Raw genomic sequence first — 19,796 nt, forward strand, 5'->3', positions numbered from 1 at the left:
TACGGAAATTAGAAAACCATGAAGAGAACCAAAACCAAAATAACCATACAAATGACAAACAGGCCATCGAATTTCTCTTTGATATTTAAATGTCCGTTGATACTACTTATTTATTAACTGAAATGATTATCTCTGGTCAACCATATGACTGATTAAGATTTGCATACATGTTCAATCCGAATACATGGGATTCAAATAACAAAAAGATTACAAAAGGTATCCGTACAGAATACTAGTTATTCAACTATTCCGTACGACACTATACGATACGTGTCTTATTTAGTTTTTTTGTCATATTTGAATTCGTTTCACAAATAGCAACATTCCAAGACTCATCCAAATAATTCCTTTGGCCTTTACATCCCATTGAAATCAACCCTAGCAAGTAGACATTTTTCTTACAGTCATAGAGGGACATCTACACATTCTAGAAACTGTAAGCAAAGTACAATGACTTTACGGAACTTTTCAAGTAAGTGGTCCACTAGACATCCTATAGCTATGAAGGGGATCTAGAGCAGTTTAGAGTTGTGAAAAATAACAAAGTATACACATAGTAGGATAAACATCCTAGCATGCTAGAGGTTGCTTTTAACAGTTAAAAAGATTTATAATGTATCAACCAACAAACGAATGCCTAATACTCTGTACAAGTTATTATAGTGGAATAACTTTTAATGATTTTTATTCCAAAACCACCGACTTATAAAAATGCGAAATATTTTGCCTGAAAAAAATAGAATCCTTTTACTTGTAGACAACCACCATTGTGTGACAGTTTTTTCACCATAAAAAAATCCGGTTTTCATTAAATAGCCTAAATCAACGATTGACAATCCCGTCACTACAATTAGAGCGATCTGGTTCAACCGGTTGAAAAATTTGGCAAACCAAAGCAACATTACATCCCTTCTTTTGGTTTCCATTATCACGCTGGCTATTCGTTTTTCAGTCAACTTTCTAGATGCATACATTCCAAGTTAAAGCCTTTTCGTTTGTATATAAGGAAAGGAATCAGTTTCTTGCCAGCATCATAAGCCATTTGCCGATCATTCGAGCAACACAACAACAGTGCTCCAATTGATTCTTTTTCTCAAAATGTACACCAAGGTAAGGATTAAATTGTGAATATTGTACTAAACATATGCTAACTGAATATTCTGCCTCAACAGATCTATGTTGTCCTTGCCGTCATTGCCGCCGTGAGCGCACAAAGTCACTATGGCCACCAAGAACACCACCAGCCTCAGCACTATCACCATGAGGAGGAGCACCATGGTCCCGTCCACTACGAATACCATTACGATGTGCACGATGACCACACCGGAGATGTGCACGGACAGCGCGAGGCTCGTAAGGACGATGCAACCCAGGGCGAGTACTACCTGATCGATGCCGATGGCCACAAGCGCACCGTCAAGTACCACGTCGAGGGAAAGAGCGGATTCATCGCCGAAGTCCACCGTGAACCCATCAAGGGATACCAGGCTCCTCAGCCGCAGCATCACTACCAGCCCCAGCACCACCACGAGGCTCCTGCCCACCATAACTACCATCACTAGGATGTAATCATCAAACACAATAATAATACAATAGTAATATTATTATTTTAACATTAAAAATTTCAAACCAAACAAAACTGATTCCGCTCGCCTCAATTTAGCATGGAATGGCCATAAAGTTTATTCATTCGATACACTTATGAAGTTATGGTTTCTCATCACCATTTTTCTTCACTAATAGGTTTGCATGATTATGCAAGGATTACTAAATGTTTTTGCAACGGTTTTGACAACCGTTGACAAGTTTGAACTATCCGGTCTACAATTAAGCTCGGGTCAACTTAATCTTCATAACTACAGATGCATTTGTTTTTTTTACAAAATACGTGGGGGGACCCAAAAGTAACGGGAATCGGGTTGTAGGGAGACGAGGGGGAAAAGGGGATCGGGTTCAATATTTTATTTTAAAAGCTTAACATGTTTTTGATCAGTATGCAAAGTTTAGTTTCTGTAAGTGCATCCACTAGTCTTTGAGAATTTTTTCAGTGTAACTGTTGGAAACGGTTCCAACGTTGTGCAATAGCAAATAAAGAAAAGAATTCCTTAGGGACCGCTGTGGTGCGGAACCAAAAAATTAGTCTTTTATTAAACGCTTATGTTTGCACCATTCGCTCATTGCGCCCAAACGTGCCCTATTTATAGCCTCCTGCCGGCGAAGCCGACGCCAAGGGTCATCGCTCCTCTCGATCAGCCGATCCGTCAGCTGATCGATGAAGTTCCCTTTTGGCTTATCACTATCATCAGGCTGTCTGTTCTAAGCCGAATTGACAGCTGGCGTTAGAAGCAAAGTGTTTCTAACATTCTCTTCCCCGAGTTAGACACATAGTTGTCTCACTCTTTCTCCAGCTGTCAATTCGGCTCTATGTGCTAACTAATCTTTTGTTATAACCGAATGTTTTGAAACTAATGTTTTGTGTTAACGAAAGCCCTGTCTGCTGGTAAGTATCCATCGCAGATTACTTTTTCTAATCTAAACCTTTTTAAACAGGACGATCGCAAATCGATGCGTTTAAACACGCAAGTGATCCTATGGATCTGGCCGGACAAACAACCACCTCGAACGACGATTCGATGGCTACGGCAACGGACAGCGGAGCTCCATAGCTGGCTATCCTTCGAGGGATCCTCGGTCATCATTGGCGTACGACTGGAGACCTCGGACAGCAACAAAGCGAAGAATCGTTTCCGATGATTTCCGCCGTGAAACCAGGACCGCAAACGCTGCGCATTCCTTTCGCGCTGCCGACGATCGATGCTCTCCGGAGCAGTGCGTTCGTTGTGGGTGTGGAACGGCTGAATGTGTCGCCGATCGCGAAAGGACGCCGGCAGAACCAGACCGCAGTGATCGGGCATCAAATATAGCCCTCCGATGCTGTATCGTTCACCTAGCTCAGCAGACACTAGCAAAATACTGATTTCCACTCGTTTATCCACAGACCGCAACGCTGGGAAACGTAATCGATGAGACGCCGTGTGCCACCAGTCCTGTCGTCGAAGCGCATCCAGTTCACGCTGCCGATGCTCAACGTTTCGCGATGCCACCAATGTTGGAACGGGGGGGTGTGCAGCACAAGTCGTCAACTGAGCACGGAAGCGCCGATAGTGTATCTGGATGGTCCGGATTGCACCGATCTTCCTTTGATAGATCGCTCGCTGCTTACGCATTGCAATCGTTGACCTCCAGTGAGCTTGAATGGCTATCGTTGCTTCCCGGAGCCGGAGGTATTGTCCCCTTTCCTGGATCCCAGCAGCGTAGACTCGAAAGCGCTGCTGGATCGCAATTGCTGCTTGCCGAACGGTTACAAACCGATCGCGTTCTTCGATCATAACACGGTGACCACGGAACCAGCGCTGAATGACGACAGCAGCTATTTTCTTCTGCTTGTACTCCCCCCTATGCAGCTCCATCAACCGTTTTGCTCGAAACCGTCTCTGGATTGAGATGGTAACCTCACGCAACCGCACGCTCGTCGCCCAATCAGACATTGGCTCGTCCTTCATCTGCGGGACGCTGGATGTAAGATGGAAAGTGTACGCTTCTGTGCCGTTCTGTGGTGAAGTGTTTTCTGGTTTCGAGGAGTGTGTCGTTGCAACTATTTGCGAAGAAAGTATCGTGTGCGTAGAAAGTGCCGTGTGTCCTGTGTTTGGAGCGTAGTTCGTGGGTGCCGTAGATCCGAAAGGTGCTGGGTGTGCCGTTCCTGGTGCGTGTCCTTTTTCCGTGGCGTGGTTTTCCGATGATAAATATGAATACGCCATCGCGGGCGTAGTTGAGGTGTCCGCCATCGCAGTGTGCCTCCTTTTATAATCAATGGCGTAACGCCATTGTTCGAACGCGGCCATTTCGTCGCGGCCGTGCTCGTTGCCTGAATAATGTACAGGTGGTTCGCTGGGTCGCAGCTCTTCCCCGTGAGAGCCTGCCATACAGTAGTGGGATGTTTGCATCCTCGCCTTTATCTGCATCGCTTCCAGCTCCAATAGCTCCATCTCCATTTCAATGGCCTTCCTCCTTAAGAGGATCTCCTTCTGCCGCGCCGTGCGATACATTCCGCTACGGTTCCGCGTGTCTCCTTCGTGTCCTTCAGCGAAACGGATGTCCTGGGCCGCCAGTCCAGCTTTTTGCACCAGTGTAGTGCCTTGTGGAGGGACGACCATCCTGTCGCTACGCACCCATTCCGGGACCCAACTCGTGGTGGTATACGCCGATAGGGTAGTGCTGTGCGACGAACTTGGCGTGGGAAATTGACCGCTTTGACCCCGGCGCGGTGTTACGCCACCGATTGTGGCTGCCGCTGCGTGGGTATTCGGCCACACTTGCCCGCCAGTCCCGTGGGGGTACAGCCCCCAAACGGGCATCTCCTTCATCCGAAGTGACGCTGCTTCCATCACTCACTCGCGAACACGAAACGCGGATTACTTACGACCCGAAATGATGGATTTTTCGAAATCCTTTACCGTAACTGAGTTTTATTCATAAAACTCGAAAGACTATAATTTTTTGGAATGTTGGAAACGGTTCCAACGTTGTGCAATAGCAAATAAAGAAAAGAATTCCTTAGGGACCGCTGTGGTGCGGAACCAAAAAATTAGTCTTTTATTAAACGCTTATGTTTGCACCATTCGCTCATTGCGCCCAAACGTGCCCTATTTATAGCCTCCTGCCGGCGAAGCCGACGCCAAGGGTCATCGCTCCTCTCGATCAGCCGATCCGTCAGCTGATCGATGAAGTTCCCTTTTGGCTTATCACTATCATCAGGCTGTCTGTTCTAAGCCGAATTGACAGCTGGCGTTAGAAGCAAAGTGTTTCTAACAGTAACGGTTTTAGTGTTTTCGGCGATTTTGTGAGATGACCAAGTGATACTGAGGTCAACCTCGTTCTGAGCTCCCCACAGCTTCAAAAGCGGACGAAAATGTTTCAGAAATCAACAATCTTGTTCAGCATTTGTTTATCCAGGATGGAGGATAAACTAAAAAAATCCACCAGGCAGATTTGAAAATGTTGAGGGAAAACTGGTTCTTCCACGAAACTGAGACCACGACAACGCACCTGCCCACAAAGCGCTGTCCGTGAGGCAGTTTTTGACCGAAAATGGCATGATACCGATTTTTCCATCCTGGAGGAACACATTCTGAACAAGGTTGTTGATTTTTGAAACATTTTCGTCCGCTTTTGAAGCTGTGGGGAGCTCAGAACGAGGTTGACCTCAGTTTCACTTGGTCATCTCACAAAATCGCCGAAAACACTAAAACCGTTACACTGAAAAAATTCTCAAAGACTAGCGGATGCACTTACAGAAACTAAACTTTGCATACTGATCAAGAACATGTTAAGCTTTTAAAATAAAATATTGAACCCGATCCCCTTTTCCCCCTCGTCTCCCTACAACCCGATTCCCGTTACTTTTGGGTCCCCCCACGTATTCCGCTACATTTTTATTTTAGTTTAAGCTAACCCGTCTGAAAAACTCAGGTAGAGGTATCTATTAAGCCTTGATCGAATATGTTTTCGTTTGTCTTGTTGCCTTCTAAGCTTTCCGATTCACGGACCATCAGCAAAAGTGTGTATTGTTTTTTATTCAAATTATTTTCCTCATCGCTATCCACACTGATAAAGGAATTTAATCATTTGAGATCGGTTTCAATTATGTTGAGTTACCATAAAAAGTTAAAATACCACATGGCAACTTTTGGCACTTTGGGCAATTTGCACTAAAAGAATCCTCTTTTAACAGTAGAATTTGAATTTATTGAAAGAAAAATAAAAGCAAGACATATATAGAAGATAGGTATTAAAATAAGTAGTTTAGAATCGATCTGCTACTTTCAAGATTTTTAGGCCAAATTTAACTGATTAAAGGGAACTTATTTAATTTCATATTATTTATATGTTTAGATTGCTTAAATGATTATGATGAATTTGTAAAATTTGTTTCGTAAAAATATGCAACTACTTAAACAGGAAATGTAAATTAACTAACACATTAGATCGTTGTGTCTGAATCGAAGTCCAGGCAAAAATTGTAAAATAAATCAAAGCTCTTTTGAACTTTAGCATTATTTTTGATTTGTCTATTATAATTTCTCAAGTAGAATCAATTACCACGCGATTTACGACAAGACTAATATTGAGCATTACCCAATATATTGATATTGAATGATTGAATGAATGAAGATATAGAAAGATTTTCATTCAGATTCATGAATTTGAATTACTCTTTGAATGACGTTTTACTGCAAGGTTCATCTAGGATCCCATAGATTCAAAATAACAGAGGACAGGGGCACAAAACTTCACAAAAATACGACAAGAAACCCCGGATTGTCGGTTAATCCACTCTAGTGAACAATCATGAACATTCGTGAAAGATTCATGAAAAATGTATGAAGATACATCAATTTTTCGAACAATTTGTCAATGTTTTAAGAATTGGGACAGAAGATTTAAAAATCAATCTAAATTAATTTTGGATGAAAGAATCATGTGAAAACATCTTGCGTTAAAATTCATAAAGCACAACTCTAATTGATAGGCAATCAAATTTGAATGAAATGCCTTCTACCCTGAATTTAATTAGTTCATATACTCACTTTGAAAAATATATTTATTATACACTCTCATTATATTAGTTCATCACTCACTTTGAAAAATATATTTATTATACAATTACATTTTTCCGTGAAATTTCTTTTTGTAAAAAGTATTATTAAAACTTGATAAAACCAGAAAGATAAAACAACCAACGAAAGAAAGGATGACGCTAAATGATCAATCATTACAGAAAACATATTTCACCCCAAAAGAAACTAATCATCACATGAAAAAATGTTATAACTTTAAATAAATAGAGCGTGAAAGGTTAGATTTGGTGATAAAACATTTTATTTTTCATTTTCAGCACTTGCTTTACTTCATTACAATGTTTTTTATGATAGGGGATGAATGATGATGATGGCTTTATGACTTCCTATTATCTTGATTGATAACTTCATTATCGACAGAACAGAAAGAAAAAAGGTTTTGCTAATTATCTAATGGAAATAATTGCTCTAAAACAAAGGCTCTAGTGATACGACAACTGCTGCGGAGCCTGGTGGCCTTTAACCGGTTCGCGGTGAACTTCAGCAATGAAACCGCTCTTGCCATCAACGTGGTAAGTCACCGTACGCTTGTGGCCATCGGCATCGATCAGATAGTACTGTCCTTCAGTCTTATCTCCCTGGCGAGCTTCCTGCTGCCCATGGAAATCTCCTGTATGGTGATCCTGCACATCGTAATGGTACTCGTAATGTGCGGGACCATAATGCTCCTCCTCGTGGTGGTAGGGCTGATAATGGTTCTGCCCATACTGGCTTTGTGCACTGACAACAATGATCAACGCGCATACAGCAAATACCTGCACCAAGTAAAAACTCTTTATCAATATCTTTTACGACTCGGAAGCCGTTCGTAGTTTTACCTTGATGAACATCTTAAAATCGCGGTTATGTATCCAGCTGTGGTCCTAGACAGTACTGCTCAAACTGATCTCGTTTCAACGTGTGATAGCCAACTCAGACACAATTCACATTTTATACTAAACTGCCCCTCCTTCACATACTTCGCGTCCTTTGAAAAACGAAAATCTCAAAACCAACGAACAACCCCTTTTCCATGCAACCCGACTGTGGCAAACCTTGCCTGGCGAAAGGTGTACACTATCGAAATCTTTCTCTTCCTACTTTCGCAGCTTTAATAACAGTCCATATGGCAAGTATATAATTGCCTCAAGTCGTATGGACTTACAGACACGGAGGTTGTCCTTGACAGGAGCAGGTTATTTTAAGTTTTAAATGTACCAAAAATCAGATCGTGCAACCCAGCCTGGAAAACTATACCTTACATGAACTAGTGCAACCATCATACCTGCTTCTCTGGTGGAAAAGATAATCTAGTTTTTGCCTCAAGAGAAAGTACAGAATAAATTGCTTGTTTTAAAACTAACCTTCTGGTAGCCAGAATGAAATGTATATCCCAGAATATATCAATAGATAAAAAAACACAGTAACATGAACGCTAACTTCCTTAATAAGACATTGCACCAGGTTAAGTGATGTCAATATGAATGATTTGGTAGTTTTTTTTTAATGAACAATAATGTCTAATTATTGTTACCATGAACAGAGAAGATGCTCGTTGTTTTGAATAATTTTTTGATGAATTGCAATCAATCATTCATCGGATAATTCAACTAAAGATGAGATTCAGAATAGTGTTCATCGACCGGCATAGGCTTACATGAATTCGAATATGATTATTCAACCATACATCACGTATAATAAGAAGTAATACATCGTGAGAAACCACTAAACTCAGATGCGAATCTACTTATGAGCGGACTGAGCGGCTGTAGAAGGCACCGAGCCTAAGGGGCATGATAAAAACCCCAGACCGCAAAAGTAACTACCGATTTTGTTTAGTCTCGTAGTGGTACACATACTTTCATCAAAGTTGTTATAGATATACTTTGATATTACTAAACCATTGTTAACTTAACCCTAAATCCTGGGCAGAATATGTTTTCAACAATCTTTTTTCCATATGATATTTCCGTTTTACTTAAAATGCTCCCAATTTACGGACCAACAGCCAAAGGCTGCATTGTTAAAATTTCAAATTGTTTTCCTCGGCACTGTTCAAATTGTTGAAAAGATTTAATAATTTGATAGCGATTTGAAAAACTCTGACCTTGAAAAATGAAGTTATCACACGGCAATTATTTGCACACATAAGAAACTAACTTCAATTGTATTTAATTAAAAAATTTATCGCAGAAAATTATAAAAATGAGTAGTCAATAGATCTGGTTGGTTTAGGATTAGGAGGCCATAACTAACAGAACGAAAGCACTTGTTCATATCATATTCATTCATTGCGATTATATTCAAATAATGGAGGTTTCAATATCTGATTTCCTAAAACATGCAAAATGTGCGAAAGGAAATGCAATTTGTCTATCACATTATTATTTTGATGGATTTATTTATTTATTTTTAATTCTTCTCCTGAATTTATATTTACTATAAGATATGTAACGAAGTTATGGCAAGATTTGTAGAATTTATTCTCATTGAACAGAATGGAGACTATATGCTGAAAACATGTATAAAGGATTGCAAGCTGTTATAAACAAAAAGTCCAATTTTGATCACAGGTATTGAAACATTTAGAGCAATGGAAATGTCTAGTCGATCCCGATTATCCAACCGCTTGGGGCCCCCGAACGTATTGATCTGCTTGTGACTAAAGTACTAGGTTTATCGCAATAATAATTTGATCAAAGTGCATTATTTTATTGCAAAAATTTACGATCAAATTGAAGATTCCCAAGATAACCAAGATAATAACCCATGCGGTATGACCTAAATCACTGTTGGATTCACCTACCTGCACGCTTATGATTTCACCACAACTGTATATTTTTATCAGCGTCACCCAAACGGTTATAATTTAACCACAAACTGTGTAGTTTTACTAATGTTTATGCACGGCTTGTTTTTTTACACATACGTTTTAAGCAGCAGTCTTTCGCGCATTGAAATTTAAAACAACTGAACACGCCACATACATTGAACACTTGTTAGATTATGAAAGATCTTTTTTTTTTCTTTGCTTTTTTTCTTTTCAATTTTATTGCAAACATGACTAAATATTTTGGCTTGAACAATACCACAGATTCGAATAAAACTGAATACACACACTAGTTATCTCAAACACAGCGTACCAGTAGCTATAATCTGTCTACACCACTTGACAAATATACCAAACCCACATTTGAACACGTCTCGCCGGTGCACAGGAGGAGACTGTAAATCGAGTATCTTCAACAGCCACAATTAGCTCGAATCGTACTCTAAATCCCACTGCGTAGTACTGTGAACAGGCTGATGCAATATTTGATCCTCCACAGTCAGCCAAACTTGACCAAAGCCGTACCGTCTACAGAACCGATCCCAAAAATACGTAAGTGAACCTGCTTGCACCTAGCAGCAGCTGCTGTGTACTACATGGTTGGCCCTTTTTCTTTCTGCCCTACTCGCCGTCGATTTTTGGTCGACTTAAATGTCAGGCAGGTTCATGACCGAAATGAAGACTTTCTGTTTACTTTTAATCAGCTGTACATTCTAAAGATTTTATTACTGCTCTTTTAGCCAGGTGTGGTACTGTCGTTCATCTGTCACCAAAGTGCAAATCAGTTACTGATGATATTAAAAAAATTTAAAACCAACTTCATCATGTGACTCTTTTTTAAGTTTATAGTTTTAAGAACTATTGCGCAACACACTTATTAAGGATTTTTTTTTTCATTCAATAGACTATATTTGCCCGGTAACTTCAACTACCTTCGAGTTATAAAATCATAACAAATCTGATCTTGATCTAAATTGAACGAAGCAATCAAAACATGATAGATGGCATTACGTGCGGTTCAGAACCGGACGAGCATTTAGAACCTAGGCTAATGCAAACCACAGCCTACCGTTAAGCTGTAGTCAAGGCTGTTGCAAAGGTTGTCTTTGGTTTGGTAATTTGATACAAGCGATGATACTTGTTAGACATTCGCAGACACAAATGCTACTGGTAAGCAAAAACCACGCATCAATCGCTCCTAGGTGTTACCTTACCAAACATCATTAGCCGAGAGATGGGCGGATGAGCAGAGCTAGGAAATGATAGTCACTATAAAAGTCTGTCACTTCTAGTCCAACAGTATCAGTTTGATCGCAGCTCAAAGATTGTACATTTCTGTAGTTCTGTTTTCACCATCGGCACTGGGATGGCGTTAAAGGTAGGAATAGTTATGGTGAAAAACGTTCACGTACTCATCGTTTAATCCATCGCATTCCAGTTTACCCTCTTCCTGATAGCGGCAGTCAGTGCTGCGAGCCTACAGGACTACCAGCAGCACCAATCCCAACAACACCAACAGCCACAACATCAACAGCACAATCAAGCGGACCCCTGGGAACTGAAGCGATACGCAGCCGAGGCACAGAGCCAGAATGAAGATTCAGTCGGTTATGACTTTGCCTACTCCGTACACGACCCAGTGACCGGCGATCAGAAGAGCCAGGAAGAGTCGCGTCGCAATGGACACGTCCGGGGTCAATATTCGTGGGTCGATGCGGACGGCATACGCCAGATTGTTAACTACCGTGCCGACGATCGCAACGGTTTCAACGCCGAGCAGCGGCGCGAGCCCGCTAACCGACCAAGGTTGAACCGTGTGTTCCAGTTTATTCCGGCTCAAACGGTGGCGCCACTGTACACGATCGATACCATCATTGCACCTGCGTACACCTCCGTCTCCCGAGTTGACCAGCTGCGCCGACGCGATCAGGCACCTCGCGATGGACGAGATGAAACCGGCGATAACAATCGAGAGGACCGTGGCAACCGTCGGGACGAGCTAACCGAACAGCGCGATGAGAAGCGCGAGGATCGTCACGATGACGTGCGTGACGAACGCCGTCGAGGTGATCGGCGTGAGGAAAGCCGGGAAGAGCGACAGGACGATCGTCAGGATGGACGCCGGGAGGAGCACCGTGAGGACCGACAGGAGGAGCGCCGGGACGATCACCGCGAGGAACGTCGTGAAGATCAGCATCAGGACGAACGCCGAGAGAATCAACGAGAGGATCGTCGAGAGGATCGCCGTGACGATCGCCGAGAGGGACGCCATGAGGAACGTCGCGACGAACGTCGTGAGGAACGCCGCGAGGAACGTAGGGACGAAAACCGTGATGACACCCGTGACAATCAGGACAACCGTCGCGATGACCGAGAGAACAGCGAAGGACGCCGCGAAGATGCGCGGGATGAGCGTCGTGAAAACAATCGTGACGAACGTCGTCAAGATGGCTTTCAAGCTGGTGCACAGTCCGAAGTTCGATTCAATGCTCCCTCGGTAACCTATCAGTACAGTAACTGAAATGTCACGCAACTGCCAAGATGAAATGAACAGCATACTCCTTAAACAAGGCATCAACCCGAGACATTCTTCACCCGAGACATACTCGTGAAACATTTGCTACAACTCTACAAGTGTTGCCAATGTTTATTTAAAGAAAATAAAGCAAATTAATTTCAAAAGAAATTACAAAAAGCAAAAAACTCGTTCTTTTTATTTCGATAAACACAACTGAAACGACAAAATATTCTATTCAAACCCAGATATAGGGCAAGTGCACCAAGTGTCCAGGTTTAGTAAAATTCACCCGATTCGATAAGAAGGTTCACACAATGTAAAAATACATCAAGAAACTGAATTTAAAAAAAAATGAGTAACATTAATTGAATTCTCATCGAGGGACCGTAAAACATATTTTAATGGTTACAAACATTTCATATCACAAGTCAGTAACAAACCCACAATAAGAATAAATTTAACCAGAGATGTACAATAAAGTTAGTAAAAACTGTTGCCAGGCAACAAGAAACAGTCACCAATAAAAAAAAACTTCTGAAAATAGTCGAATAAACCACGCATTTACGTTTGCCTGGCGAAATTATGACCTTTTGCACTTTTTTTTCTAGTTTTGCACATGCTTCGTAGAAAAACAGACAAAGAACATATGATAAGCGAATTTCATTGTTATGAATTCTACATACTCTAAAATTGACCGGCGTTTGTGGGGCAGACTGAACTGGCGTAGGTGAGAGTTAAAAAAATAGTTATTTTTCCTGTACTTTTTAATATAACACTAACTACATTAACTCAAAGTTATACATATACTGCGAAGCCCAATTGTTTTCCCCGTAAGTTACTTCATTCAGGTTTAAAGGATTTTTGAACTACATATTGAAGACCTATCATATTAATATATCATGTTCCAGTTCTTTAAAAGTTTTATTGTATCCTGAAAAACTCTAATTCTAGACGACATTCATTTCTTCTTTGTACTTTTTAGGCTGCCAAAAGATTTACTTTTAAAAACGAGCATACCGATACCAAACATGTTTATTTATGGTTGTGTAAAATTGCTCTTCTTAGTATTCAAGTAATTCGGCTAATTGACTAGATACTACATAAATGATAAAAACGTAAAAACGATTCCCAAAAATTTAATTTGATTATTGCCGACTAACCTCGAACAATTTTCTCTTAGAATATTACTTGATCTTTGAGGCAAAATTAATACTCTGTAATGAACGCCTAGTTTACTTAAAAACTTTGTGTATATTGTGATCATCTGACGAACTTTGCATCTCCAATTAGTTTAATATGTATCGCCAATTCCCCTTTAAGCGTTTCAATTGGTAGAATATGCATCGAAGATCGTGTATGTAATCTGTAAGTTAAATTCACCGTAAACCCACAAGTGCATTGCATAAATACATATTTCAGCATGAAAGCCTGCAAAAAGCTGCTGGTGAGAAATTCGCCAAGAACAAGTGCAGCGCAGAAGAAAGCCATGCGAAAAGTGAAAGCCAATCGGAGCCGTTCGGGTCCGTTAAACCGGTTAACCATTGGCGACGACCTTGGTGTGCAGCCAACCGGACTGCCTGCGCCCGCTGTCCCGGAAAGGCACCATTTCTCTGTTCTCATTCTGTCCGTCCCCCTACCCGGCGATGCGATGCTCCAGCACAGCCCAGTTTGCAGTTGGGGCAGGTATTGGGCGACTTAAATGGATACTTCCTTCCACTTGCACTTGGCACTTCCATCAATGTTCGACTGTGCGTGAAAGGGAAAGTACATGCACGGCTCGCGTTCGCTCGGCTGCTGCTGGTCGGCATCGTCCAACCGACATGTTGCACCGCTTTTATGGTTGTTTAATTCTCACCTTTTCGGCTCCCTCCTTTCCCATCGCTCTCCTCTGGTGAGAAGGGATGGATGCAAAAGTAAACAGTGAAACCCTGCGAGCAAAAGCCAACCACAAAAAAAGTGCTCCCCTCAGTCGGGCCGAGCATAAAAATGTTCCCCTGGGGCGGTTTATTCGCACGGTTATGCAACATCTGAACTTGTATCTTGAAACGCGAAACCGGCCGGGTAGTGGACGGGCTGCTGCACGGTTCGCTGACGTTAACAATAACAGCTTAAGAGGAAGAAGATATAACAAGCTTCAGCAAACCAGCCGAAACCGACCGTGTGAGCCGCACTCGGTGGGAGAGCAGAATTTATTTATTTTTCCCTCTTCACATTGTGGGGATGAAACAGTGGGAGAAATAAAATAGCAAAACTCAAATTGAATAGCGCAGACTCGACAGTCGACATGCAAAAAGAACGGCTAATGGCGGTGGAGAGAAATTGCCAGACGCCCTGGTCCGGGGTCCACGGGGTGCCAGGACACGGCTGCTGAGGACCCTCTCGGGTGTGACAGGCGGCGAAGCAATCGATCATGCGACTAGTCAGCCTGGAAAGCGTATAAAAGCGTCGAGTCAATCAACTTAAGTCATCAGTTTAGGTTGGATCTTCAGGTCTAGTACACTTGGCACAAGCTCACGCAATGGCATTCAAAGTAGGTGTTTGTGCTGAAGTCCGAGCTGCAAGCTGCAGGGAACCGATACGAAACGTTCTGCCAACTAACTCTTCGCCTCGTCCGCTTGATTCTTTGCCAACTTTCCACAGTTTGTCGCACTTTTCGCCCTCCTGGCCGTCGCCAGTGCCGGCGTGATCCCGATCGAGGAAGTCCACTCGGCCTACCAGCCGGCTACCTACTCGGCCCATCTGGCCCACCAGCCCACCCTGATCAAGACCGTCGCCCAGCCGACCATCGTCAAGACCATCGCTCAGCCCACGATCGTCAAGACCATTGCCCAGCCGACGCTCGTCAAGCACCTGGATGAGGATCACGATGCCCACTACGACTTCTCCTATGGCGTGCACGATGACCACACCGGTGACATCAAGGAGCAGCGCGAGTCCCGCCAGGGTGACCAGGTGCACGGCCAGTACAGCCTGATCGACTCCGATGGCCACAAGCGCACCGTCGAGTACACCGCCGACGACCACAACGGTTTCAACGCCGTCGTGCACCGCGAGCCGACCGACATCAAGATCCCGCAGCCCCAGGCCATCCACAAGATCATCGCCCAGCCCGCCATTACCAAAGTCATCGCCCAGCCGGCCAAGATCATCGCTGCCCAGCCGACCTACTACCACCAGCCGGCCCCGGCCGTGATCAAGACCGTCGGACTCTCCCACTACTAAGCCGGATGTCACTGACGCAGATCGCTGATTTAGGTTAACATCTTCCAAGTGCACTTCACCCTTCACCCTATCTCATACTCTACACACACCCCCGTCATCTATGAAACTATGTTTAATGCTCGTAGGATTACAGTACAAATACACGTGACGATTTTAAAAGATGAACTAAGGCTCTTTTATTAATTTCCATACAATTTATTTAAGGTTGGAAGCGGCGAATGTTTAATAACTTTAGCTTTTTTTATCATGCAACTATTAAGTGCAGTGGAAGGAAAGAAATGAATATTGTAACAGAATCTTTTTCTTCATTTTCCTTCCGTTTATGTCATTTTGCTCTCTTAAGATGGATAATTATCCATGTAAAAGAGCATATCCAGTTTGGTCAAGATTCTTGTGTTAGGCGATAGAACATGTTGGAGAAAAGGAAAAATTCTTCTCCCACCTTCATTTTTTCGATATTACAACAAAATACTCTGCATGCCCTACCGCGGTGTTTTTAATCCAAATTTGGTGTAATAAATTGTTTGCTTTCTCGTTTTGTTTATTTATCGTCCTTTATGTGGTTTTTTTTTTTAAATATTTACTTTACTCCCTTTTTTTGCTAGTGCTTGTTGCTAGGATGATACCGTTATTACCTTTGTCAATATAACTTACATCGTAAGTTCGATAACCTATTGAGGGACTCCTACAATTAGAGTATGGACAAGGTTCCAACAAATTCTAAATTTACAACAGGTTTTCCAAGACGCCAAAGGTCATTAGAAAAGAAAAATTATGGTATTCAAATTCTCCCGACATTTCCATAAGTTTTACACAGAAAGAACATAAGACATGGCTTTATTTTTATTCTATGCGCAATAAATTGCGAACTCCAACGATTATAACAGGTTTTTTAAGATCGAACCGCTCCAAATGTCAATGTATTTTTTATTACATCAAGAACAGTAGGTATCATATCTGATCTCTTACAATCATTCTTATCGTGAAATCATTGTAATTTTAAGACGAATCGATGCAAATAACAAAATTATTTAAGTACCACGTACTTTCCCAACGATGACTCACAAACATCATTCGCGCGCGTGTGATCTTGACGTGAAAGAAAATTGCTTACCAATGTTCGCACCCGTCGACTGACACGACGCCAACATAAACGCCACCAACCCTTTGATCGTATCGCCTACGAACGCGTGAGAGAAACAATCAGCGTATGCTCCGTCAGCTTCGTCCAGCGCAAATCGAATCAATCCCAAAAACAGCGCGATCCAATCAAGCATGCGTTGCAACGCGCGATACTGCTGTTGGCACCCGCTCGGGTAGTCGCGGCGGCCCCAAACGGCTTTTGGCTGCCCTTGAAGACAAACTGCTCTGTTTTATGCGAGATTGCTTTCGACTTCCGAAAATACGGTACCTTCGTTCTGGTGCTGCGACCGAAGGGGCCCCCGGAGATAGCGGAGACGCTGCTCATGGTTGTCCTCGTTCCCACTCCAGCCGGAACAGAGCTGTTCGCCGCTGCGTACAAGCCGCGTGCAAGGACCTTCCCAGCGCTCGACGCTCGGGAGGAAACGTTTCAAGGAGCTTCAGCGACGCGCGAGTAGTGGGACGCATATATAAAGACTGTGCCGGTTTCAAGAACGGTGTCATTCGCTGGATTTCTCTTGATTCGAACGGTGACACTGGTGAAATCCCATCTGGACACTATGGCTTTCAAAGTAAGTAACCTTTTCCCTTGCTCTTACACTGCATTGCAACGAGCTCGTTTTGAATAAGTGGTTCATGTGTACGTATGTTCTTCCTTCTTGCAGTTCCTGGCAGCTTGTGCCCTGTTTGCCGTTGCCAATGCCGGCCTGCAGCAACCGATAAACCCCGTCTACCATGCGGCACCCATCAACTTTGCCCAGCCGGCTCTGTTCAAACCGGCGCAGCAGCAGCAACAGTACTACGCGCAGCCCACCCTACTCAAGCAGGTAGCGCAACCGGCGCTAGTCCAGACCTATGCTCAGCCGGCCCTCGTCAAGACCTACGCCCAACCGACCGTCGTGAAGAGCTACGCACAGCCCACCGTCGTGAAGAGCTACGCACAGCCAACCTACGTGAAGCAGGTCGAAGAGTACGCACCGGCTAACTACGAGTTCTCGTACTCCGTCCATGACGAGCACACCGGCGATGTGAAGAGCCAGCACGAGACGCGCCACGGTGATCAGGTGCAGGGACAGTACTCGCTGTTGGACTCCGATGGCCACCAGCGCATCGTCGACTACACCGCTGACGAACATAACGGATTCAACGCCGTCGTCCGCCGCGAACCGACTAACGTCAAGATCGCCCAGCCTGTCCAGAAGGTCATTGCGCAGCCGGCATACGTTGGACATTATTGAGTGTGGCACAAAACATCGTGTCAGTGAATTGTACTGAAGCTAATGTAGTTAATTTATATGATACTTTGTTGAAAATTATAATTGTAGCGATAATCTTATGATTCAATGAATTTATGGTAGTGTTTCCTTACTGAGCAGTGCTCAGTGAACACGCATAATCCCCCGCTTATGCGTTTGCAATAGAACTCTACAAACAAATCAGTTAAGTTTACCTCATCAGCAGCGTTTATAACCGAGCTCATGGTAATCCCATCCTTGTTGAGATACGTTACCAAAGCTAATTGCGAACACATTGTCAAAGCTTATTGCCGCTCGATTGTACCTTTTTATCCTATCTTTACTTAAGCGTCATCGTTATCTCGTTAGTAGCGATTTTTAGCAAAGTCGCTATCTTATCGCAACAATTTTCGTGAATTGGAATGAAAGTGAAATCGAGCAACAGGAAGGAGCACGCTTAGTATTGTCCAGACTGCCGAACAATGAACAACGCTATCGAGCCATTGCGTCCAGCTACGCCGGCCGAAATTGATCAGCTAGTGAACATCTACGAACAGCTGCTACCCGAGTCAGTTCAGTTTGTTTCCCTCCTACAAAACATTGTGCGAATTAAAGCAGCACTTCAAGGGACGGCGCTAGAGCAAGCCTCGCACCGCTTTCGGAAAACGATTTACGTCCCGAACAAGACAAATCCTATCCAGTTTGCTACATTTTTGGCCATTGGCATGGACAAGGTACTCACATACAAGATATTTGCAGTAGTACGGTTCTATATTGATGTATGGTGTTTCGACAGACTATATTCGTGGCATTAAACACCCTGGAACAACCGCCCAGTGAGCTCGAGGACGCGATACGAAAAACCAGCTACATCAAGTGGCACCACAACCCAAGGATCGTTGTAGGTGGCGATAATGGAATTCGCGAGAGTTTATACAAAGTAGTTGGTGAGCGTGGTATCCTTGACAGCATCAACCTGAGTTCAGATTCCATAAATTACTGGATGCATCGCGAAAAAGGAGCCACCTTTAGCTACGAGTACAAAACCTTAGAAGCATCGGCAACTCCTGATCTTATTAATTACATTTTTTTGTTATTTCAGCGTACCTGATGATGTCGAACTGAAACCACTGCTCGTAGAGCATGCGAAAGTTATCGACGATTTGTGGCCATATAAGTCCAATGAATCCTTACGGTACTTCGAAACTGTTATACAGCATAATGGAAGCCTTGGACTATTCGACAAAAGAGATGGTCAACTTGTAGCCTGTGTGATCAAAACTGATCACGATGGAATCGGGTTAGTACTTCTTTAATCAATGATCAAATAAGTTTGTTGTCTTACCTCACAATTTTTTTTCCTTTGAGGCATCTATACACTTTGTCTGAACGTAACAACAGAGGCTATGGAACAACGCTAGCGAAAGCCATGGCAAAGGCAGCGCTCTGTGAGCTATCGAACAAGACAAACACGACAAACACGACAAAAAAAAAACGATCAAACCCATGCAATCATATGGAGGTGCTCTGTCAACCTGCATCGAACATGTCAGACAAACACGACACAGAACAAAACAGTTTGATTTTGTCGTGCAGGGCTGTATCCCACTGTGAAACTGTTATACCTTGTGTATTCTGCTACCTTGCTGCTTGGATGAGTGACAGTTCTTCACGACAATTCGCAGAGCACCTTTCCGACAGTGTCGTGTTTGTCTGGTTTGTTGGACTGTTCACAGAGCGCTGCCAAAGTTGATTGCGGCTGAGCACAAACAACACGTCCACACGTTCATTGAACGCACTAACAACCGTTCGATAAAGTTGTTTGAAAAACTTGGGTTCGTGCCAGTTAACCAAGCGCAATGGTTTAAAATTGGTCAAAATCAATAATACAACCATAAAAAGAAAGTATCAGTTACTGCAAATAAGGCAGCGCTCTGTGAACAGTCCAACAAACCAGACAAACACGACACTGTCGGAAAGGTGCTCTGCGAATTGTCGTGAAGAACTGTCACTCATCCAAGCAGCAAGGTAGCAGAATACACAAGGTATAACAGTTTCACAGTGGGATACAGCCCTGCACGACAAAATCAAACTGTTTTGTTCTGTGTCGTGTTTGTCTGACATGTTCGATGCAGGTTGACAGAGCACCTCCATATGATTGCATGGATTTGATC

At 43.1% G+C, this 19,796-nt stretch overlaps 6 protein-coding genes across 6 annotated transcripts; 5 read left to right on the top strand and 1 right to left on the bottom strand.

Annotated features, from left to right (window-relative positions):
• The first annotated feature begins 1,098 nt into the window (after positions 1-1,098).
• Positions 1,099-1,562, top strand: LOC131267325 (larval cuticle protein A2B-like). Its single transcript, XM_058270174.1, has 2 exons — positions 1,099-1,110; positions 1,173-1,562. Exons 1-2 carry the CDS (start codon positions 1,099-1,101, stop codon positions 1,560-1,562), a joined length of 402 nt encoding a protein of 133 aa, XP_058126157.1.
• Positions 1,563-7,120: 5,558 nt separating this feature from the next.
• On the bottom strand, positions 7,121-7,528 carry LOC131264388 (larval cuticle protein A2B-like). Its single transcript, XM_058266691.1, has 2 exons — positions 7,517-7,528; positions 7,121-7,453 (listed from the first exon to the last, which is right to left on the bottom strand). Exons 1-2 carry the CDS (start codon positions 7,526-7,528, stop codon positions 7,121-7,123), a joined length of 345 nt encoding a protein of 114 aa, XP_058122674.1.
• A 3,309-nt stretch (positions 7,529-10,837) lies between these two features.
• On the top strand, positions 10,838-12,172 carry LOC131267305 (trichohyalin-like). Its single transcript, XM_058270152.1, has 2 exons — positions 10,838-10,885; positions 10,946-12,172. Exons 1-2 carry the CDS (start codon positions 10,874-10,876, stop codon positions 12,026-12,028), a joined length of 1,095 nt encoding a protein of 364 aa, XP_058126135.1. The 5' UTR covers positions 10,838-10,873; the 3' UTR covers positions 12,029-12,172.
• A 2,371-nt stretch (positions 12,173-14,543) lies between these two features.
• On the top strand, positions 14,544-15,247 carry LOC131267320 (cuticle protein 7-like). The gene is made up of 2 exons (XM_058270169.1): positions 14,544-14,555; positions 14,666-15,247. The coding sequence occupies exons 1-2, from the start codon at positions 14,544-14,546 to the stop codon at positions 15,245-15,247; spliced, it is 594 nt and encodes a 197-aa protein (XP_058126152.1).
• A 1,700-nt stretch (positions 15,248-16,947) lies between these two features.
• LOC131267321 (cuticle protein 8-like) lies at positions 16,948-17,625 on the top strand. The gene is made up of 2 exons (XM_058270170.1): positions 16,948-16,959; positions 17,053-17,625. Exons 1-2 carry the CDS (start codon positions 16,948-16,950, stop codon positions 17,623-17,625), a joined length of 585 nt encoding a protein of 194 aa, XP_058126153.1.
• Positions 17,626-18,104: 479 nt separating this feature from the next.
• On the top strand, positions 18,105-19,509 carry LOC131264389 (uncharacterized). The gene is made up of 5 exons (XM_058266692.1): positions 18,105-18,356; positions 18,419-18,660; positions 18,725-18,922; positions 18,991-19,060; positions 19,372-19,509. The coding sequence occupies exons 1-5, from the start codon at positions 18,105-18,107 to the stop codon at positions 19,507-19,509; spliced, it is 900 nt and encodes a 299-aa protein (XP_058122675.1).
• Positions 19,510-19,796: the final 287 nt, after the last annotated feature.

Source organism: Anopheles coustani, chromosome 2 (genome assembly GCF_943734705.1).
Source record: "Anopheles coustani chromosome 2, idAnoCousDA_361_x.2, whole genome shotgun sequence".
NCBI classification, from domain to species: domain Eukaryota; kingdom Metazoa; phylum Arthropoda; class Insecta; order Diptera; family Culicidae; genus Anopheles; species Anopheles coustani.